Source organism: Myotis yumanensis, unplaced genomic scaffold, assembly GCF_028538775.1.
Source record: "Myotis yumanensis isolate MYYU_CA2020_CCGP unplaced genomic scaffold, mMyoYum1.0.hap1 SCAF_24, whole genome shotgun sequence".
Classification (NCBI taxonomy): Eukaryota; Metazoa; Chordata; class Mammalia; order Chiroptera; family Vespertilionidae; genus Myotis; species Myotis yumanensis.
The window spans coordinates 9,790,877-9,812,850 of NW_027223775.1; the positions used below are offsets into that span (position 1 = coordinate 9,790,877).

The 21,974-nt window shown below is 49.2% G+C and overlaps 1 protein-coding gene across 1 annotated transcript in view; it reads left to right on the forward strand.

The window, feature by feature from the left end:
• Positions 1-21,974, forward strand: part of NLGN4X (neuroligin 4 X-linked) — a 159,646-nt gene that overhangs the window by 129,062 nt on the left and 8,610 nt on the right. Inside the window, 2 exon segments of the mRNA XM_070402680.1 lie at positions 14,493-14,678; positions 16,559-17,348. Of these exon segments, the coding sequence (XP_070258781.1) occupies positions 14,493-14,678; positions 16,559-17,348 (976 nt within the window).

A 21,974-nucleotide genomic window follows, 5' to 3' on the forward strand; every position in this document is an offset into this window, starting at 1 on the left:
GTTTTAAACTCTTTTTTCTAAAACCGGAAATTTATTCCAGGTGGAATGTATGTGTGTCTCCTTTTGAGAATGGGCGGAGCCGGCCGGACTGGCTCAGTTAGTTGAGCTTTCCCCTGTGAATCTAAAGGTTGTGGGTTCGATTCCCGGGCCCAGTAGGGGGAGCATGTAGGAGGCAATCAATCCAAGTTTCCCTCTCATCACCAATGTTTCTATCACTCTCTCCCTCTCCCTTCCTCTCTGTAAATTACAATCAATAAAACGTTTTTTTAAAAAAAACATATTTGCCTAAAGTCTGTAGCTTATATATAGAAACTAGAGGCCCGGTGCACAAATTCGTGCACCAGTGGGGTTCCTCGGCCGGGCCTGCGGGATCAGCTGAAACCAGCTCTCTGACATCCCCCGAGGGGTCCCGGATTGCAAGAGGGCGCAGGCCAGGCCGAGGGACCCCACCAGTGCACGATCGGGGCAGGGAGGGACGTGGGAGATTGGCCAGCTGGGGAGGGGCCGAGGGAGGGCCCAGGGCATGTCCGGCCTGTCTCGCTCAGTCCTGATCGGCTGGACCCCAGCAGCAAGCTCACCTACTAGTGGGAGCGTCTGCCCCCTGGTGGTCAGTGCACGTCATAACGACTGGTCAACCAGTCGACTGTCTGCCCCCTGGTGGTCAGTGCACATCATAGCTAGCGGTTGAGCGGCCTTAGCATATCATTAGCATATTCTGCTTTGATTGGTTTAATGGTGACCAGTCGACTGGACTCTTAGCATATTAGGCTTTTATTATATAGGATTATATTGGATAGTGCTGTCTTCTGTATGTAAGTACTGTATGTAGATACATTTGTTAAAATGTTTTCATTGTTGTTTTTTTAAATATATTTTATTGATTTTTATGAGAGGAAGGGAGAGGGATAGAGAGTTAGAAACATGGATGAGAGAGAAACACCGATCAGCCGCCTCCTGCACGCCCCCCACTGGGGATGCGCCCGCAACCAAGGTACATGCCCTTGACCAGATTCGAACCCAGGACCCTTTAGTCCACAGGCCGACGCTCTATCCACTGAGCCAAACCGGTCAGGGCTCTTTTCATTGGTTTTGAAGAGAAATGTAATTACGTCTCTGACTTCCGTATTTGGAGTTAGCACGTCTGAATGTTATTCCACGTGTATAATCCTCGCCATGGGCGATTCCTCAAGGGCCTTTGTCAGAATAAAAAATGTTCATCTCTACCTCTTAATTGGATAAGGGGCTTAAGAATTCATAAACCTGGTCCCTTGTGTCATTTCTCTTCATCGTACTCTGATTAGCATCGGTTTCTCTTTACTCTGTGGAGGAAGAAAAACATCATTGAATAAATGTATTGTGTCTACTTACATTTCTACTTTGGATGTTCCAATAATATCTCATGAAGAAGGTATTTTTCTATTGAGAGAGAGAGAGAGAGAGAGAGAGAGAGAGAGAGAGAGAGAAGAGAGAAGAGAGAGTTTTAAATATATATTTTATATTAAAAATATAAAAAAAAAATAAATTTTTTTTATTCATTTCAGAGAGGAAGGGAGAGGGAGAAAGAGAAACATCAATGATGAGAGAGAATCATGGATCGACCGCCTCCCGCACGCCTCCTACTGGGCGGTTGCAATTTTGTTTGTTGGTGTTTTTTTTTAAACGATAGAAATGAAAATTTGAGGTCAGATAGTGAATTATTTTGAGAGTCAGATTATAGATATATTTATTTTTTAATTTATTTTTATTGATTTCAGAGAGGAAGGGAGAGGGAAACATTGATGATGAGAGAGAATGATGGATTAGCCGCCTTCCGCACGCCCCCTACTGGGGATCGAGCCCACAACCTGGGCATGTGCCCTTGACCGGAATCGAACCCGGGACCCTTCAGTCCGCAGGCCGACGCTCTATCCACTGAGCCAAACCGGTCAGGGGTGTGTGTGTGTGTGTGCGTGTATGCACGCGTGTGTGTGTTTGATGGCTGTTTCAATATCCATGCGGACATTTATTTATTTTTCCAGCTTCGAGTGTGCATTCTCTTTAGCGGCATAAACCCCACAAGGCCTCTATGCTGTCACTGTGGCTATTCTACGGCCTCACTCCAGGCTCACATCCGGGGCAACTGAACTAATTTTAAGGTCTGAGAGCAATGTGGAGTTTGTTGTTTATAAAACACTAGAGGCCCCGGTGCACAAATTCGTGCACCAGTGGGGTCCCTCGGCGTGGCCTGCGGGATCAGGCGGAAACCGGCTCTCCGACATCCCCCCAGGGGTCCCGGATTGCGAGAGGGCACAGGCCAGGCTGAGGGACCCCCTCCGCCCGCACCCCGAGTGCACGAATTTCGTGCACCGGGCCTCTAGTCTATATATTTTTTTAAAAAACTGTAGCCCGAGCGATGCCCGAAAGATCTAGTCTGACTTTGTGAGGTTGGTGATGGTGAAGGTTCAGAGATGTGAGATGTGTGCGAGGCAGCATCTCCATGACGGATGGACGTAGATTCTCTTGTAGGTAGTTTTATGCTCCCCTTGAAAACATTTCCGTATAGAATTGCTAGCGGAATATTGATTACCCCTCTGCTCTCTGTCCCTTAGAAAAAAAAACACACACGCATAAAACCAAAAAATACTCACCTGGCTGAGTTCCAGAAGGAATAGGTAATGATTTCTCTTCATCTGCTTCCTGGACACACGCCTCCTCCCCCCATGAAATGTGTTCCCAGCGTTGTAAGTTTGTGGCAGGAAGTTCAATTGATCAAAAGGTACATGTGGAGTCCTGGCCGGTGTGGTTCAGTGGTTAGAGCGTCGGCCTGCGGAATGAAGGGTCCCGGGTTCGATTCCCGGTCAAGGGCACATGCCCGGGTTGCAGGCTTGATCCCCAGTAGGGGGCGTGCAGGAGGCAGCCGATCCATGATTCTCGCTCATCATGGATGTTTCTCTCTCTCTCTCCCTCTCCCTTCCTCTAGGAAATCAATAAAAAAAATATATTTTTTAAAACGTTAGATGCGGAAACTCCCCAGCAATCCATCCCCGGCCTTTTGTAGTTTGAGCCCCCAAACTATTCTATGACCGTTTAACACTTCAGATGGGAAACGTCTGAATTTAATTTCAGACATAATCTCCTCTCCTTTGGGTATAATACTTTATATTTTTTCTAATTGTCTCATTGCTGAAACCTCTTCTGCATCTTGAATGTAGAAGCCGAGGGCATAAGGGAGAAATTCATTTTAACAGAGTATAAAATCACTGTGAAAATTTATTGTAACAGAGTAAAACCTTTGTTAATTATGATTCTTATTACAGTAAATCCATTGTTGAAAATTATTGTAACCAAATAAAACCATTGTGAGTTATCTATATATATAAAAGCCTAATACACTAAGTGTGTGTTCATTTGACGGTTTGAACAGTTGCTGTGATGCGCACTGACCACCAGGGGGCAGTCTCTCTGACCAGTTGGTTAGCTTGCTGCTGGGGTCCGGCCAATCAGGACTGCGTTGGACGGGCCGGACACGCCCTGGAGCCCTCCCACGGTCCCTCCCTGGCCTCTAAAATATTTCTTCGAATTAATTTCCTTTCATTGTGCACGAATCCGTGAACCAGGCCTCTAGTTATTATTATAACAGAGTAAAACCAGTGTTACAATTTATTGTAACCAGATAAAACTATTGTGAATAATTATTATAATAATAATAATTATTATTATTATTATTATTACAGAGTAAAACCATGGTTAAAATTTATTTTTACAAATAAAACCACTGTGAAAATTTATTGTAACCAAATAAAACTATGTTGGGTGTCCCCTCCAGATATGTACACACACTTTGAATGATGATAAACTCAGTGTGTGTTAACATACAGTTCATTTCCAAAATTTAAAACAATCTACAGAAATGAATAAATTTTTGTTGTTGTTGTGAAGGCCTGTTTTCAAACGTTTGACCGTCCTGGCCCGGGCGCGGCTGATCCCGCGAAACAGTGGAATCGCAAACCCCAAGCATCATTTTGTGCGATATTTGTGCGCCCGCCATTCATCGACTGTAAACTTCATTATTATGTCTCCCCATAAAAGACAGCCTGGTGGTCTTTCAGGATAAATCTTTGTTCAAAGCTTTTTCTGGCGTCACCCATTATTTCACATCAGTTACACCTGCAAAGGAGTGGAAATTCAGTGAGTTATCAGCTGGAAAAGTGTGTGTACAATACTTGCGGGGGGACACCCTGCATGTAATAAGAAAATGCTAGAAGCGCCAGGACCCCATAATTCCACTGGAGAGACCTCATTGTCACGGAGTCGGCCAGGGGAAGGGAGGGAGTACCGGCCAGCAGCTGCTGGAGACCCTACTGGTTGGAGCGTCTGCCCCCTGGTGGTCAGTATGCGTCATAGCGACTGGTTGAATGGTTGAACAAACCCTCAGACACTTAGCACAGTAGGCTTTTATATATATAGATAATTCACAATGGTTTCATTTGCTTGCAGTAAATTTCGACAATGGTTTTACTGTCATAATCATAATTAACAATGCTTTTACTGTGTCATCATAAATTTTCACAGTGATTTTATCCTCTGTTAAAATAAATTTCTTCTTTTTATGCCCTGTCCTTCTAAATTTAAGATGCGCAAGAGGTTTCGGCAACGAGACAATTAGAAAAATATAGAAAGTATTATACCCAAAGGAGAGAAGGTAACGCCTGAAATTAAATTTCCCTTGGAGTCGTTTGGGGACGCCAACTAAAAAGGCCTCTAGTTCTGTGTAACAGGATGTCGTAAACATGAAGTTACAAAATGTTCATGAAAACGTTTCTTACGCACCGTTCCATCGGCTGGGCCGCATAACTATCCGTCGTGGCCACGTGCGGCCCACTGGCTGTGAGCCTGACACGCGTGACTTACGCCCTCGAGCCTGGAAAAAATACGAGCTCAGTTGCACGGGGGTTAATTCTGCAGAGGCTGAGCCTGAATAGCGAGACCCGGCCGACGGAGTGTGGGGCGGGGGGGCGCTTGCTCCTGAGATTGGGGGCGGATTTTGCTTTTTCGTGTCTGTCCCCTGGGGCTGCGCCAACACAGATTCCGATTCTGCAGCCCAGGATGGATGCCATGAGCTTCCAGTTTTGTCTTCACAACTCAAGGTTGCACAGATGTATCTGTTACTTATTTATCAACTAGTGGCCCGGTGCACGAAATTCATGCACTGGGCCCTGACTGGTGTGGATCAGTGGATAGAGCGTCGGCCTGCGGACCGAAGGGTCCCGGGTTCGATTCCAGTCAAGGGCATGTACCTTGGTTGCGGGCACATCCCTAGTAGGGAGTGTGCGGGAGGCAGCTGATCAGTGTTTCTCTCTCATCGATGTTTCTAGCTCTCTATCCCTCTCCCTTCCTCTCTATAATAAAATTTTTTTTTTAAAAAAAAAAGAAATTCATGCACTGGGTGGAGGCGGTACCTCAGCACGGCCTGCGCCCTCTCGCAGTCTGGGAGCCCTCGGGGGATATCCGACTGATGGCTTAGGCCTGCTCCATGGACAGCCTTAGCGCTGCAACCGGAGGCAGGAGAGGCTCCTGCGTTGAGCATCTGCCCCCTGGTGGTCAGTGCACGTCATAGCAACCGGTCATTCCGCCGTTCGGTCAATTTGCATATTAGCCTTTTATTATTTAAGATTTATTTATCTATTTATCAGCCTATGTAGTTATTTAATTTTTAAACATAATTCTTCGTTGTTGGAGGTATTACAGATATCCTCTCTTTTTTCCCCCCATAGATCCCCTCCAGCCGACCGACACCCCTCACCCCAGGCCTCACCCCCCTATTGTTTGTGTCCACGGCTGATGCATAGATCGATGTGTACCAGGTCTCTGGTTGGTTACCTCCCACCTACCCACCCCCATGTATTTTTTTAATATATTGTTATTGATTTCAGAGAGGAAGGGAGAGGGAGAGAGAGATAGAAACATCCATGATGAGAGAGAATCATGCACCAGCTGCCTCCTGCATACCCCAACAGGGGATGGAGCCCACAACCCGGGCCTGTGCCCTTGACCAGGAATCGAACTGTGACCTCCTGGTTCATGGGTTGATCCTCACGCACTGAGTCTCGCCGGTAGGGCTGTATAATTGTGTGTTTCTTTTGGGGGTTTTTTTAATCCTCACCCAAGGAAATTTTTTCATATTGATTTTTGGAGAGAGCGGAAGAGAGAGGGAGAGACAGAGAGAAACATCGATGTGAGAGAGAAACACATCGATGGGTGGCCTCCTGCAGGAGCCCTGACCACGTCCCGGGCCAGAGAGGAGCCTGCCCCCGAGGTCCGTGCCCTTGACCGGAGTCGAACCCGGGACCCTTTGGTCCACAGGCAAACGCTCTATCCACTGAGCCACACCGGCTGGGGCCAGATGTGTTTTTGAGCCACATTCTGAGATAGTGGCACCCTCCCTGCTTTCAGGGTGACGGGACCTGGGAGAGGATGTGACCCGCTCATCCAGCCGACACAGGGCCGGAGGCAGAGCTGTGTCATCTATAGTTAGATGGATGATGTTAGAGCTGTGTCATCCATCTAACTATGTCTATTATCTATCTGTCTATGTAAAGATTATCTATGTATATATTCATCCATCCATTCATCATCCATTTAACTATATCCATCGATCATCTATCTTATCTATCTATCATCTATCTATTTCTATCTATCTATCTACTTGTCTATCTATCCTCTATCTATTCATCTATAGTTAGATGGATGATGGATGGATAGATTAATATATACATAATCTTTACATAGATAGATGGATAATAGATAGTTATATGGTTGATGTTAGAGCTGTGTCATCCATCTAACTATCTATTGTCTATCTATGTAAAGATTATGTATGTATATATTCATCTATCCATTCATCATCCATTTAACTATATCCATGATCATTTATTTTATCTATCTATCATCTATCTATCTCTATCTGTGTATCTACTTGTCTATCTATCTATCCTCTATCTATTCATCTATAGTTAGATGGATGATGGATGGATAGATTAATATATACATAATCTTTACATAGATAGATAGATAATAGTTATATGGATGATGTTAGAGCTGTGTCATCCATCTAACTATCTATTATCTATCTATCTATGTAAACATTATGTATGTATATATTCATCTATCCATTCATCATCCATTTAACTATATCCATCGATCATCTATCTTATCTATCATCTATCTATTTCTATCTATGTATCTACTCGTCTATCTATCTATCATCTATCTATTCATCTATCGTTAGATGGATGATGGATGGATAGATGAATATATAAAGAGATGATAGATAGATAGATAGATAGATAGATAATAGATAGATAGATAGATAGATGATAGATAGATTATAGATAGATTATAGATATAGTTAGATGGGTGATGGAAGGTTCATGTATAGATGGTACATGTATCATCTTTGCCCTTAGTGTTCAGGAGGCAAAGGAAGACCATCCCCTGAGGGACTCGTAGCTGCCTCTCTCTCTCTCTCTCTCTCTCTCTCTCTCTCTGGCTCGTTTTCTGCGTCAGCTGCTGGGAATCATGAGACGCGTTGTCGTAAAGGACGGAGCACATTTCCCTCCGAGCCCCTGCTTCCAGCGCTTTCTGCCCTTGTCGGCCGGGTTTGGCCACCTTGAGTTTGTTGTGATGATAATGGAAGCGAGTCTGTGCTGTTTCACTTTAAATCATTGGATAAAGGAAAGATAGATAGATGATAGATGATAGATATAGATAGATAGATAGATAGATAGATAGATAGATAGATAGTTAGTTGATAGATAGACGATGGATGGATGGATGGATGGATAGATAGATGATAGAGATAGATGATAGATAGATATAGACAGAGATAGATAGATAGATAGATAGATAGATAGATAGATAGAAGATAGATAGATGGATGGATAGATAGATAGAGATAGATGATAGATAGATGATAGATAGATAGGTAGATAGATAGATAATGGATGGATAGATGATAGCGATAGATAGATGCTAGATAGATAGATAGATGGATAGATAGATGATAGAGATAGATGATAGATATAGACAGAGATAGATGATAGATAGATAGATAGATAGATAGATAGATAGATAGATAGATAGAAGATAGGTAGATATAGTTAGATGGATGATGGATGGATAGATGAATATATACAGAGATAATCGTTACATAGATAGACAAGTAGATACGTAGATGATAGATAGATAGATGATAGATGGATATAGTTCGATGGATGATGAATGGATAGACGAATAGATAGATGATAGATACATAGACAGACAAGTAGATACATAGATGATAGAAAGATATAGATAGATGATAGATAGATAGATAAGATAAGATAAGTTAGACAGATGGATGATGCATGGCTATAGTTAAATGGATGATGGATGGATAGATGAATATATACATAGATAATCGTTACATAGATAGATAGATAATAGATATAGTTAGATGGGTGATGGATGGATAGATGAATATGTAAAGAGATGATGGATAGATAATAGATAGATAATAGGTATAGGTAGATGGGTGATGGAAGGATAGATGAACATATACAGAGATAATAGATATAGATGATAGATAGATAGATAATAGATGGATAATGGATATAGGTAGATGGGTGATGGAGGGATACATGTATAGATGATAGACACATAAAGATAGTTACATAGATATTTAAGTATATACACACATTTCTTTTTTTAACCAGCTCTCTCTCTTTTTTTAAATTTACTCTGTATGGTCTGCATTGAAACGCCTCTTGTCTAATTCGGGGAAATTCTTGCTGCTTTAGAAATAATCACTGTTGTGCCTTCAGCTAAAGGTAAATTAACCAAAGCACTGCTATTTCGCCTCTTTCTGTTTTTTGTTGTAATCAGTGTTAACCTCAAGCGCGAAATAAGCATTTTCCCTGCACAAGATGAGAATAGCAAACTCCCCCAAGAGGCAGCGTACGTACGCATTGTGGTCGAGGTTCTTACGTCTTTGCGAGTCGCGGGCACCGGAGTTGCCCTGGGAAGATCGAAAGACAGCAAAGACCTCACAGAAACACCAATCAATCTCTGGGCAGTTATGAATATCATCCTATATTATAAAAGGCTAATAGGCAAGTTGTCCCCTTGACCGGGAGTTCGACCAGGAGTTCCATCAGGGGGCGGGCCTAGCCGGACAACTTCCCGCGGCCCCTCCCCCTGGCCGTCCCCACCCCCAATCGGCCCCACTCCCCCCTGATCGTGGGCGGGGCCGACCAACCGCCTGTGGCCCCTCCCCCTTGTTCAGCTCCGCCTCCAATTGGCCCCCCCGACCCGGATTGGGGCGGGTTGGCTGACCACTGCCCACGGCCCCTCCCCCCCATTGGGGGCAGGGTCAGCTGGCCAACCTCCCGTGTCCCCTCCCCCGAGCCGGCCTGGCCCGATCGGCCGTGATTGGGGTGGGCCCGGCGTATCCCACACATGCAAGTATTCATGCACTGGGGCGTTCCACCGGGAGACGAGGAATTCGATCGCTTGCTATGACGTGCGCTGACCACCAGGGGTGGTGCGTGGAACGAAAGAAGGCCCCAGACGGCAGCCGGAAGGCCCCCATCGGCCCCGATCGCCGGCCAGGCCTAGGGGCCCCACCTGTGCACGAATTTCATGCACCGGGCCTCTTGGCTACAGTAACTGAGACCTGAACGAGGCAGAGAGCCTGGTCGAAGCGTTCGACGGGAGGGACAGTTTGGGGTGTGCGATACAACGAGGCTCCCCGTACAATCGGTCCCCTGTTGATAGTGGAAATTCACATCTTCCTTTTTTCCATAATCTCACTATTTTGAAATAAAATGAAACATCCCATGGGGAACGCCTCGCTCACAGACAGTCACGTCCCCAGGCGTGCGTCCTCGCATTAACGATCTCAGATGTTTCCTTAATTAAAACGCTCGTCCTAATCGCATCGCCGGTCGGCCAGAGCCAACCAGTGTTGCAAAGCTTGGGGGTATTTCTGGGTTCAAAATAAAAGAAAAAAAAGATTGTGTGAGCAAGGCGATGTTGTTGGATTTTAATAAAGAGTTGGAACAGAATTCATCGCCCTTGTTCCATTCGGTTCCGCGGATTAATTTATGGGAAAGAGAACAAACCCAGTTATTGATTCTTGTCTGACCGCTGATGGTATCTGATTAATAAATGGTAAGAAATTATATAACACCCATCACGGCGGCCATGCTTCCTTTAAAGTTTCTGGTGTGCTTTTTAATTATTATTTTTTTATTGATTGATTGGAAAGAAACAGAGAGACATTGATTTGTTGTGTAATAAGCAAACTCGGTTTCCTATTCTTTATTTTCTTTCCGGAACAGAATGGGTTTTATTTTTCTACGATCAATATCGTTTCAAAAAAAATTGGACTCGAACGCACCCCTGCGCAGCCTCGTTCTAGGATAATTGTGTGCGGATGCGAGATGCTCTAGGAATCTATTCGTAATTTCACGGGTCCCCAAGTTTGCGAACTTGTGCTACGGGAATCAAATAGCTCTCGTAAGGGCCTTGGGTTTATTCTGCTGACATTAGAAATAGAATTAGGCCCCGGCCGGTGTGGCTCAGTGGATAGAGCGTCGGCCTGCGGACTGAAGGGTCCCGGGTTCGAGTCCCGGTCAAGGGCACATGCCCGGGTTGTGGGCTCGATCCCCAGTCGGGGGCTCGCGACCCACAGGTTGAGAACCGCTGTTGTACCTGTTCCCCGTTCTCCTCACATAGACGTCTTTCACCGCCTCGTTCATGGGGCCTAAACCAAATTCTCTCTCATCTTGGCTGGCCTGGTGGTCAGTGTGTGCCATAGCGACCGGTCCTTCCGTCATTCAGTCGACTTGGCTATTAGGGTTTTATTATATAGGATTCGAGGCCCAGTGCACGAAATCCGTGCACTGGCGGGGGAGGGCTCCCCTCGGCCCGGCCTGCAACCTCTCGGGCTGGGGGCAGCTCCTGCGTTGAGCGTCTGCCCCTGGTGGTCAGTGCGCGTCATAGCTACCAGTCTTCCGGTCATTCCGCCCTAACGGTCACTTAGGCTTTTGTCCTATAGGTTTCCTTTTGGCTTTCATTCCGTTAAATTAAACATGGGCTCGTAAACCCACTCACGCGCAAGGAGTCACATAGATATCGATGTGGGAGGGAGGGGCCTTGATTTAAAAAGGCTCCTAAGCCCGGCCAGTGTGGGTCAGTGGTTGAGCATCCACCTAGGAACCAGGAGGTCACGGTTCGATTCTCGGTCAAGGGCACATGCCCGGGTTGCGGGCTCCATCCCCGGTAGGCGGCGTGCGGGAGGCAGCCGGTCCACGATTCTCTCTCATCATTGATGCTTCCATCTCTTTCTCTCTCCCACTCCCTTTTCCTCTCTGAAATCAATGAAATAATACTTTTCTAAGAAAGAAATAAAGAGACCATTTGTTTAGAAAATTATAGCCATTCAAGGCACCACATCTATTCATTCGTCCAGAGCTTAGATGGAAGGACTCGTAACTCCGCTGGGACCTTCCTTCTAAGGACGCCGCTATCTTCTTGTTGGCGGTAGAATTCCACGTGTTCGTCAGCTGACATGCGTCACGCTTCTGGATTCCATCGAACACGGTATTTGGACAATCAGGGTAGGACAGGGTCGTAGCCTCGCACAGAGACCATAAAATCGGAAAGTTAGCCCGGTTGGCTGTTGAAACGAATAGAGGGAAAAAAAAAAAAATTCCTGGATTTTGCAGGAAATGAAAATCCCGCAGCAGAAACTATGGCAATACCAGCTTACACACACACACACACACACACACACACACACACACCCCGTATTCATCCGCCGAATTTCACAAACAGCACCTTGCAAATAGGCCGTGCGGTATGGCTCATTGCGTGGCTTGCTGTCTGCCTGGGACGTGGGGAAGGAGTTCAGAACAGTCAGATTTAGATGTTCCCCTGGGGTCCTCTCGGGAGAACTCACATTTCCACTCCTGCATGACTCTCGATCCAGTCCAGGCGTCCGTTGATCTGCTTCGTTAGCTTCCACGTAGGAGTGAGATCGCGGGACGCGTGTCTCTCTCCAACTGGCCTGTTTCGCTCGGCACCATGCTCTCCGGGTCCCTCCGGGCCGCTGAGAATGGTGACAGCTCTTCCTTTTTCAGGGCTGCGTAGTACTCCACGGTGTCGATGGGCACTTGGGCTGTTTCCAGATCTTGGCGATTGTCACTGGCGCTGCTATGAACATAGGGGGGTGCATACATTCTTCCTGATGGATGTTTTGGGGTTCTTAGGATATATTCCGAGAATTGGGGGTCTCAGATATCTATACTTATAATAGGGTCATATGCAAATTGGCCGGGATGCCGCCACATCAAGACGGATCACCGGGAGCTCCTCGCGGGCAGTTTCGTGCGCGGTGCCACTAGTATTCCTACAGGTGGGACCCCGGGTCCGTATTTCATTTTTTGAGGAAACTCCACGCTGTTCTCCACGGTGGCTGCCCCCGTCGACCTTCCCACCAGCAGGGCGCGGGGGCTCCCTTCTCTCCGCGTCCTCGCCGGCGCTTGGCGTTGGCTGATGTGTGGATGGCGACACCTCGTTGTCCTTGTAATTTGCACCTCCCGGACGGCCGGTGATGTCGAGCCTTTTTTCATACGACCCTTGGCCCAAAGCGCGGTATTTTAACGGCTCGTCGCCAACGTCTCCTGTCGCTTCTCAGAAACAAATCGAGCCCATCGGTCATTTCTGCAAAGAATGAATCGCCTCCCTCTGTCGTGTGGAAAGAGGGGCCCGTCTCTGGTTGTTCCACGGCCCCCAAAAGGCCACGATCGGCCTGATTTTTACGCCTAAAACCACACAAAGGAGGCTTTCCTTCTAAGCAAAGCGCGTTTCGTTGCATGAAAAACTGTGTAAAAAAGAGGTTTTGGGGCTAAACGCTGGAGCCACCAAACATTCGTCGGCAGGAAAAGGGACTTAGTGATGTTTTCTAAATATGTTTTTTATTGATTTCAGAGAAGAAGGGAGAGGGAGAGAGAGAGAGAAACATCCATGAGGAGAGAGAATCACGGACCGGCTGCCTCCTGCACGCCCCCCAGTGGGGTTCGAGCCCGCAACCCAGACCGGGATTCGAACCCTGAACCCCTGGTTCATAGGTGGATGCAAATCACTGAGCCACGCCGGCCGGGCTACTAATTATTAATTGCTAATTAAATCAGGGAGGTGGGGTATGTGCTGAAAAGGAACCACCTTGCAGGGGTTAATTCTGCAGGTATCTGTGGGTTAAGGGGGTAGGGAATCCCCGATCTTTGCCTTTTTTATTTTATTTTATTGATTTTTTTTACAGAGAGGAAGAGAGAGGGATAGAGAGTTAGAAACATCCACCAGCTGCCTCCTGCACGCCCCCCACTGGGGATGTGGCCGCAACCCAGGGACATGCCCTTGACTGGGAATCGAACCCGGGACCCTTCAGTCCGCAGGCCGACGCTCTATCCGCTGAGCCACACCGGTCAGGGCCCAATCGTTGCATTTTTAATACAAAAACCAGCTTCCTTCCGGGCCGGCGTGGCTCCGTGGGTGAGCGTCGACCTAGGAACCAGGAGGTCCCGGGTTCGATTCCCGGTCAAGGGCACATGCCCGGGTTGTTGGCTCGATCCCCAGTAGGGGGCGTGCAGGAGGCAGCTGATCCTTGATTCTCTCTCATCATGGATGTCTCTCTCTCTCTCTCTCTCTCTCTCCTTTCCTCTCTCTGAAATCAATTAAAATATATATATTTTTAAAGGGTTCAAATATATATTTTTAAAGGTTATATATATTTATAAAGGTTTAATGCATATTTTTTTAATAAAAAAATCAATGGCAAAACCACACGTTATTGCTTTTGTATCATGCACTGGGGTTCACACACACACACACACACACACACACAGTTAATTTTTTTCCCCTTTGAAAACCCGGCTTTAGGCGTCTTTTTCATTTTGTCGATCAAAGACGAGCATTCGCAATGGGAACGGTGGCTGGAGTCTAGACTTGCTGCTCGCTGTCACCGTTTTAGATTAATTTCTCCATCTGCGTCAGCCCCAAACGAACCCCAGAGACGAAATCCATTCTATTGGCCACAAAAAAACAGATGTTTTACACGGCGGCTTGCGGGACCCCATAAACCACAATCGATCAAACAGAAACAATGTTGATGAGCAGTTTTTTTTAGTTTTAATGTATTTTTTAAAATTTATTTTCATAGGGAAAGAGAAAGAGAGAAACATCCATAATGAGAAAGAATCATCAACAATGAGAGAGAATCATGGATCGGCCGCCTCCCGCACGCCCCTTATTGGGGGTCCAGCCTGCAACCTGGGCCTGTGCCCTTGACCAGGATTCGAACCCGGGACCCCCTGGTTCATAGGTCGACGCTCAACCCCTGAGCCCCGCCGGCCGGCCGGGCCGAGGGGCTCTTGATAGCAGAAAATTGAAAATATCTTTCTCTTCCCTCGCAGGGTTTCTAAGCACGGGCGACCAGGCGGCCAAGGGCAACTACGGGCTCCTGGACCAGATCCAGGCCCTGCGGTGGATCGAGGAGAACGTGGGCGCCTTCGGCGGTGACCCCAAACGGGTGACCATCTTCGGGTCGGGCGCGGGGGCCTCGTGCGTCAGCCTCCTGACCCTGTCCCACTACTCGGAAGGTAATGCGGGGACCCCCTCGGTGGGCGGGGGGACCCCAGGACCCACCCAGGAAGCCATGTGCCTACATGCTCTCGTTTCTTCGTTTTTTTAAAGATATTTTGACTAGAGGCCCGGTGCACAAATTCGTGCACAGGTTGGGTCTGGCCGGCCCACCCTGATCGGGACCAATCGGGCCAGGCCAACGGGGGGGGTAGGGAGGGGAGGGGACCAATCGGGCCAGGCCAGCCAGCCTCACCCCAATCAGGGTGCGGGGGTCATTCCGGCTGGGACTGGCTGGGGGGAGGGGCCATGGGCTGTTGGCCGGCCAGGCCCGCCCCCCAGTCAAACTCCCAGTCGACGGGACAATTTGCATATTAGCCTTTTATTCTATAGAATTGATATCAGAGAGGAAGGCAGAGGGAGAGAGAGAAACGTTAACGATGAGAGAGAATCATGGACCGGCTGCCTCCCGCACGCCCTCCTACTGGGGATCGAGCCCGCAACCCGGGCACGTGCCCTTGACCGTGGATCGAACAGGGGACCTGTCTGGGGATGGGCTGGTGCTCAACCCACTGAGCCACACAGGCCGGGACCCACTAAAATTCTATGTCGGCGCCTCTGACACACGGAGGAGGGGAACGGGGGTGCATCTCTGAATTCCCTTCAGTGGGTCTGTTTTTCCTGTAATGACGTGGCCCCCGATTCTTCCCCTGGGGCAGGGTACCCCGCGACCACGCAGATACCCCACCAGGTGGTGGGAGGAGAAAGGCAATGCCGGCCCTGGACAGTGTGGCTCAGTGGCTAGAGCACCCGCCTGCGGACAGAAGGGTCCCGGGTTCGAATCCTGACCAAGGGCGCACACACCTCGGTTGTAGGCCCCCCCTCCCCGGCCCAGTCCAAGATCAGGGCGCGAGCAGGAGGCAGCCCATCGATGCGTCTCTCTCACATCGATGTGTCTCTCTGTCTCTCCCTCTCTCTTCCACTTTCCCTAAAACCAATGGCAAGATATCCTCAGGTGAGGCTTAAAAAGGGAAAAATAAATAAAAAAGGAAGAAGAAGCATTATTTTATCACTGCAGCTAAATTGCCTATGTAGTTTCAGTTACTTAACCAATATTTGTGGGGTGTGCGTGTGTGTGTGTGTGGGTATAAAAACATCCTATGAAATCAATGTGCAACTCTAGCTGGTTTGGTGCAGTGGATAGAGCATCGGCCTGCAGACTGAAGGGTCCTGGGTTCGATTCCCGGTCAAGGGCACAGGCCCGGGTTGCGGGCTTGATCCCCAGTAGGGGGCGTGCGGGAGGCAGCCGGTCCAGGATTCTCTCTCATCATGGATGCTTCTCTGTCTCTCTCCCTCTCCCTTCCTCTCTGAAATCAATAGAAATATATATATATTTTTTATTGATTTCAGAGAGGAAGGGAGATGGAAAGTGAGTTAGAAACATCAACAATGAGAGAGAATCATGGTCCGCTGCCTCCTGCACGCCCCCTACTGGTCATTGAGCCCGCAACCCCGGGCACGTGCCCTTGACCGGGATTTGAACCCGGGACCTCCTGGTTCCTAGGTGGATGCTCAACCCCTGAGCCAAACCAGCTAGGAATCGTCCCATTTTCTTAAACAATATTTGTGGGGCCCGTGCATGCATGTGTGCGTGTGTGTGTGTGTGTTTGTGTAAGAATAAGAACATCCCCTAAAATCCATGTGCAGACGGAGATGCCTGTGGGGATCAAGGGATGGAATCGAGGGATCGAGCTGCCTACCATCCTCCCTCCTGGTCCCCCGCCCCCCTGGGCAGGAGCCCATCCCAGCCTTGTCGGCCCTCCCCCAGCGACGTCCCTGTCTTTGGGGTGATTCCTGTTTTTTTTTTCTCATTGGCGTGTCGCCCCGCCTCCCCCCGCAGGCCTGTTCCAGAAAGCCATCATCCAGAGCGGCACGGCCCTGTCCAGCTGGGCCGTCAACTACCAGCCCGCCAAGTACACGCGCATCCTGGCGGACAAGGTGGGCTGCAACATGCTGGACACCACGGACCTGGTGGAGTGCCTGCGGGGCAAGAGCCACCGGGAGCTGATCCAGCAGACCATCACGCCCGCCACCTACCACATCTCCTTCGGGCCCGTCATCGACGGCGACGTCATCCCGGATGACCCCCAGATCCTCATGGAGCAGGGCGAGTTCCTCAACTACGACATCATGCTGGGCGTCAACCAGGGCGAGGGCCTCAAGTTCGTGGACGGCATCGTGGACAACGAGGACGGCGTCACGCCCAACGACTTCGACTTCTCCGTGTCCAACTTCGTGGACAACCTGTACGGCTACCCCGAGGGCAAGGACACGCTGCGCGAGACCATCAAGTTCATGTACACGGACTGGGCCGACAAGGAGAACCCGGAGACGCGGCGCAAGACGCTGGTGGCCCTGTTCACCGACCACCAGTGGGTGGCCCCCGCCGTGGCCACCGCCGACCTGCACGCCCAGTACGGCTCGCCCACCTACTTCTACGCCTTCTACCACCACTGCCAGAGCGAGATGAAGCCGGGCTGGGCGGACGCGGCCCACGGGGACGAGGTCCCCTACGTCTTCGGCATCCCCATGATCGGCCCCACCGAGCTCTTCAGCTGCAACTTCTCCAAGAACGACGTCATGCTGAGCGCCGTGGTCATGACCTACTGGACCAACTTCGCCAAGACCGGGTAGGTCCTGCCCCTCGAACCCCCCCGGCCAGCCTGGTTCCGTGGTGGCCCTGCTCCCCGCGGATGTCTGGTTCCTCCTCTGTGTTTTTTGTGGGTGGTTGTTGTGTGCTTTTTTCTTCCAATATTTTTCCATCTATTCTTTTTTTAAAAAAAAAAATATTTTATTGATTTTTTACAGAGAGGAAGGGAGAGGGATAGAGAGTTAGAAACATTGATCAGCTGCCTCCTGCACACCCCCCACTGGGGATGTGCCCGCAACCCAGGTCCATGCCCTTGACCGGAATCGAACCCGGGACCCTTCAGTCCGCCGGCCGACGCTCTATCCACTGAGCCAAACCGGTTTCGGCTCCGTCTATTCTTATTTATTTATTTATTTATTATCCTATCTAATAAAGAGGTGATATGCAAATTGACCATCACTCCAACACACACGATGGCTGCCACAAGATGGCCTGCGGGGAAGGGCAGTTGGGAGGGACCAGGCCTGCAAGGGAGGGCAGTTAGGGGCGATCAGGCTGGCAGGGGAGTGGTTAGGGGGTGATCAGGCTGGCAGGGGAGCAGTTAGGGTGTGATCAGGCTGGCAGGGGAGTGGTTAGGGGGTGATCAGGCTGGCAGGGGAGCAGTTAGGGTGTGATCAGGCTGGCAGGGGAGTGGTTAGGGGGTGATCAGGCTGGCAGGGGAGCAGTTAGGTTGTGATCAGGCTAGCAGGGGAGTGGTTAGGGGGTGATCAGGCTGGCAGGGGAGTGGTTAGGGGGTGATCAGGCTGGCAAGCAGGCGGAGTGGTTGGGAGCCAGCAGTCCTGGATTGTAAGAGGGATGACCCAGATTGGAGAGGGTGCAGGCTGGACTGAGGGACACACAACCCTTCTGACCCCCCCCCCTTGTGCACGAATTTTGTGCACCAGGCCTCTAGTCTATATATATAAAAAAAGCTAATATGCAAAGCGTCCCCTCGGAAGTTCCACCAGGAGTTCGATTGCTCGCTATGATGTGCGCTGACCACCAGGAGGTGCTGCAGAGTGATGGAAGGCCGCGGCCGGCAGCCGGAAGGCCCTGATTGGCCCTGATCGCTGGCCAGGCCTAGGGACCCTGCCTGTGCATGAATTTCATACACTGGGCCTCTAGTTTAAAATATAGATATAAATAATAGAGGCCCGGTGCACGAAATTCCCCAAGGGGCTCGGCCCTCGCGGCCCCAGCTTCGTGCAGAAGGTCGTCCGGAAGGACGTCCGGAAGGTCGTTCAGTTCTCTGGTCCTAATGAGCATATTACACTTTGATGATTGTAGATAGACACATATATTTTTTTTAAATTTTTTTTTTATGGATTTCAGAGAGGAAAGGAGAGGGAGAGACAGTTAGAAATATCCATGTTGAGAGAGAATCATGGATCGGCCGCCTCCTGCACGCCCCCTGCCAGGGATCGAGCCCACAACCCCGGGCACGTGCCCTTGGCCAGGAATCGAACCCGGGACGCTTAAGTCTGCAGGTCGACGCTCTATCCACGGAGCCACACCGGACAGGACAGCTACAATACACCCTCCCTGACGGGGAATCGAACCCGGGACCTCCTGGTTCCTAGGTCGACGCTCAACCACTGAGCCACACGGGCCAGGCTAGAAATAAACTTTTTAATCATCTTGGGTTTTGTGTTTTTTTTTTATTTTTAATGCAAATTCAGTGTCATTTATCATCGATTTAACTGAAGCATTAAAAGAAAATTGTGGAAGCCAAACAAAGCCATTAAATTCTCGTTAGCTCTCCTGCCCGCCCGAGGCTCTGCAGCTGAGGCTGCCTCCCTTTGTTTAAACATGAAAGAGAGAGAAAAAGAAAGGAAATTAATTAGTTGTAAGCTGGCGTCAGGGCGATACCTTCTCCAGGTCCCAGGGAACGCGGAGCCAGGATGGAAAACCCCACAGGATTCTGTCGTTGGAGGCGTGTGAAGGCCGAAACCGCGGTTCCTAAAAATCACTCTGTCCGCAGCTGCGTTTTCCACCCTCGTGGGCACGGCCGGCGTGGTTCAGTGGTTAGAGCATCATCCTATGAACCAGGAGGTCACGGTTCAATTCCCGTCAAGGGCACGTGCCCGGGTTGCGGGCTGGATCCCCAGTAGGGGGCGTGCAGGAGGCAGCCGATGCATGATTCTCTCTCAGCGTCGATGTTTCTATCTCTCTCTCCTTCTTCTTTCTCTGAAATCTATAAAAATGCTATATAATAAAAGGCTAATATGCAAATTGTCCCCTCAGGAGTTCGACCGCCCGCTATGACATGCACTGACCACCAGGGGGCGGTGCAGAATGAAGGCGGCCCTGGCCGGTAGCTGGGGAAGGAAGGCCCCAATCGGTCCTAATTTCCGACCGTACCTAGGGACCCTACCCAGGCATGAATTTCATGCACCAGGCCTCTAGTATATATATAGGGTGTCCCAAAATTCACGCAAGATTTGAATTTTCCGTGAGCATTAACAACAACAAATAAAAGCCTAATTTGACTTGATTGATTGAATCAGATTCTAATATCTGTTGCCCTTTGATGTCAATCCCTTCGATTTGATAAGCATGGCCAAGTACCAATGATGGCCCAGGAGCAGGGACAAGGAAGACCAATGAAGACCGTGGCTTTGCGTCTGTGCCAGCAAAGCCGGGGAGGCCATGGACCCGGTGTGCTATTCCATACATAACCCTAGACTGTCTGCTTTATGAATCAATAAAAAAATTACAATTTTTAATTATAAATGTGTATTTTCTATCAAAATTACTTCTTGCGTGAATTTTGGGACATCCCATATATATTTAAATTAAGACCATTGCTCCTACCCCGGTTTGGCTCAGTGGATTGGACATCAGCCTGTGGACTGAAAGGTCCCGGGTTCGATTCCCGGTCAAGGGCACAGGCCCGGGTTGTGGGCTCCATCCCCAGCAGGGGGCGTGCAGGAGGCGGCCGATCCATGATTCTCTCTCCTCATGGATGTTTCTATCTCCCTCTCCCTTCCTCTGTGAGATCAATAAAAATATGAAAGAAAAAAATAAAGAAATCTCACCGAGGTAACAAGACAGAGGTGGTGGAGGGCCTCAGATTCCTTCAGAACGGTCCGGACTTCATCCAATTAGGAGCTAATTCCGCATCTGCCGCTCACAGGGTGCAGAGCTGAAATGACACTCAGATACACTCATGCAAGGAGTTGGTTTTTTTTTTTTTCTTTTTCCTTTAATTAATTTGGAGAGCTTGTTGGCACGCCAAGGAGGCCACTCGGAACTTCCCTGAATGCGCAAAGCAAAATGCCACTCGAGATCCAAGTACATTCGGAACGCGATTTCCCCGGCAGCAGCCGGATGGACGAGAAAAGGGGGGGGGGGGGGGATTGAGAGCGGGTGGGCACAGTCGAGCGACTGGGGTGTTGGTGAGCGAGTGACAAGGGGTTCAGAGGTTGTTGCTAGTTAGTTGGTGATTTGCAGTATGGCCCTGGCTGGTGTGGCTCAGTGGTGAGCGTCAACCTAGGAACCAGCAGGTCACGGTTCGATTCCCAGTCAAGGGCACAGGCCCGGGTTGCGGGCTCGATCCCCAGTAGGGGGCATGTGGGAGGCAGCCGGTCCATGATTCTCTCTGATCATGGATGTTTCTAGCTCTCTCTCTCCCCCTCCCTTCCTCTCTCCGGAATCAATAAATATATATCTCACGGTGCACGTAGGACCACAAAGTTGGCATGACTCCCAACATGCACTGCTGTGAATATCTGGTAGAAGGTTCAATGTTTGCACTTCGCCAAGGACATCCTGATGTGCCCCATGGCTCATAAGATGTGCGTGGCGGGGAGGAGAGAGAGAGAGAGAGAGAGAGAGATGCACAGAGACAGAGGAATAGGGAGATGTATTAAGAGAGAGACACAGAGAGAGAGGGCAAGGGAGATATAGAGAGATAGAGGTTTCTAGCTGGTGTGTCTCAGTGTGTGAGCATCGGCCTATGGACTGAAGGATCCCGGGTTCGATTCCGGTCATGGGCACATGTGGGGTCCAGCTGGCTCTTTCCACCCAATGGCGGCCCATGAGGTGCGGCCAGCTGGGAGGAGGGGCAGCGGGAGGGCTCCAGGGCGTGTCAGGCCCGTCTCACTCAGTTCTGATCAGCTGGACCCCAGCAGCAAGCTAACCTACCAGTCGGAGCTCCTTCCCCCTGGTGGTCAGTGCATGTCATAGCGAGCGGTTGAGCGGCCTTAGCTTATCATTAGTATATCACGCTTTGATTGGTTGAACGGACGACTGGCCGCCCGGATGCTTAGCATATTAGGCTTTTATTCTACGTCTCATAACAGGGTGATATGCAAATTGGTTGAGATGCCGTCACGTAACGACCAATCAGCAGGCCGCGTGTGCAGCAGGAGCGGGTGGGCGGGGACTTACAGTGTCGGTGGGCGGGGACTTGAGGCTCGTGTCCCCGCCCCCGGCAAAGGGCAAATAGCAATATTAAAATATTTCCTTTAGTTAATTTAACTTTTAATGTGTACAGATTTCGCGCACTGAGCCACTAGTATAGGATATAATAGGAGATAGATAGATAGATGATAGATAGATAGATAGATAGATAGATAGATAGATAGATAGATAGATAGGGAGATGGATGGATGGATGGATGGAT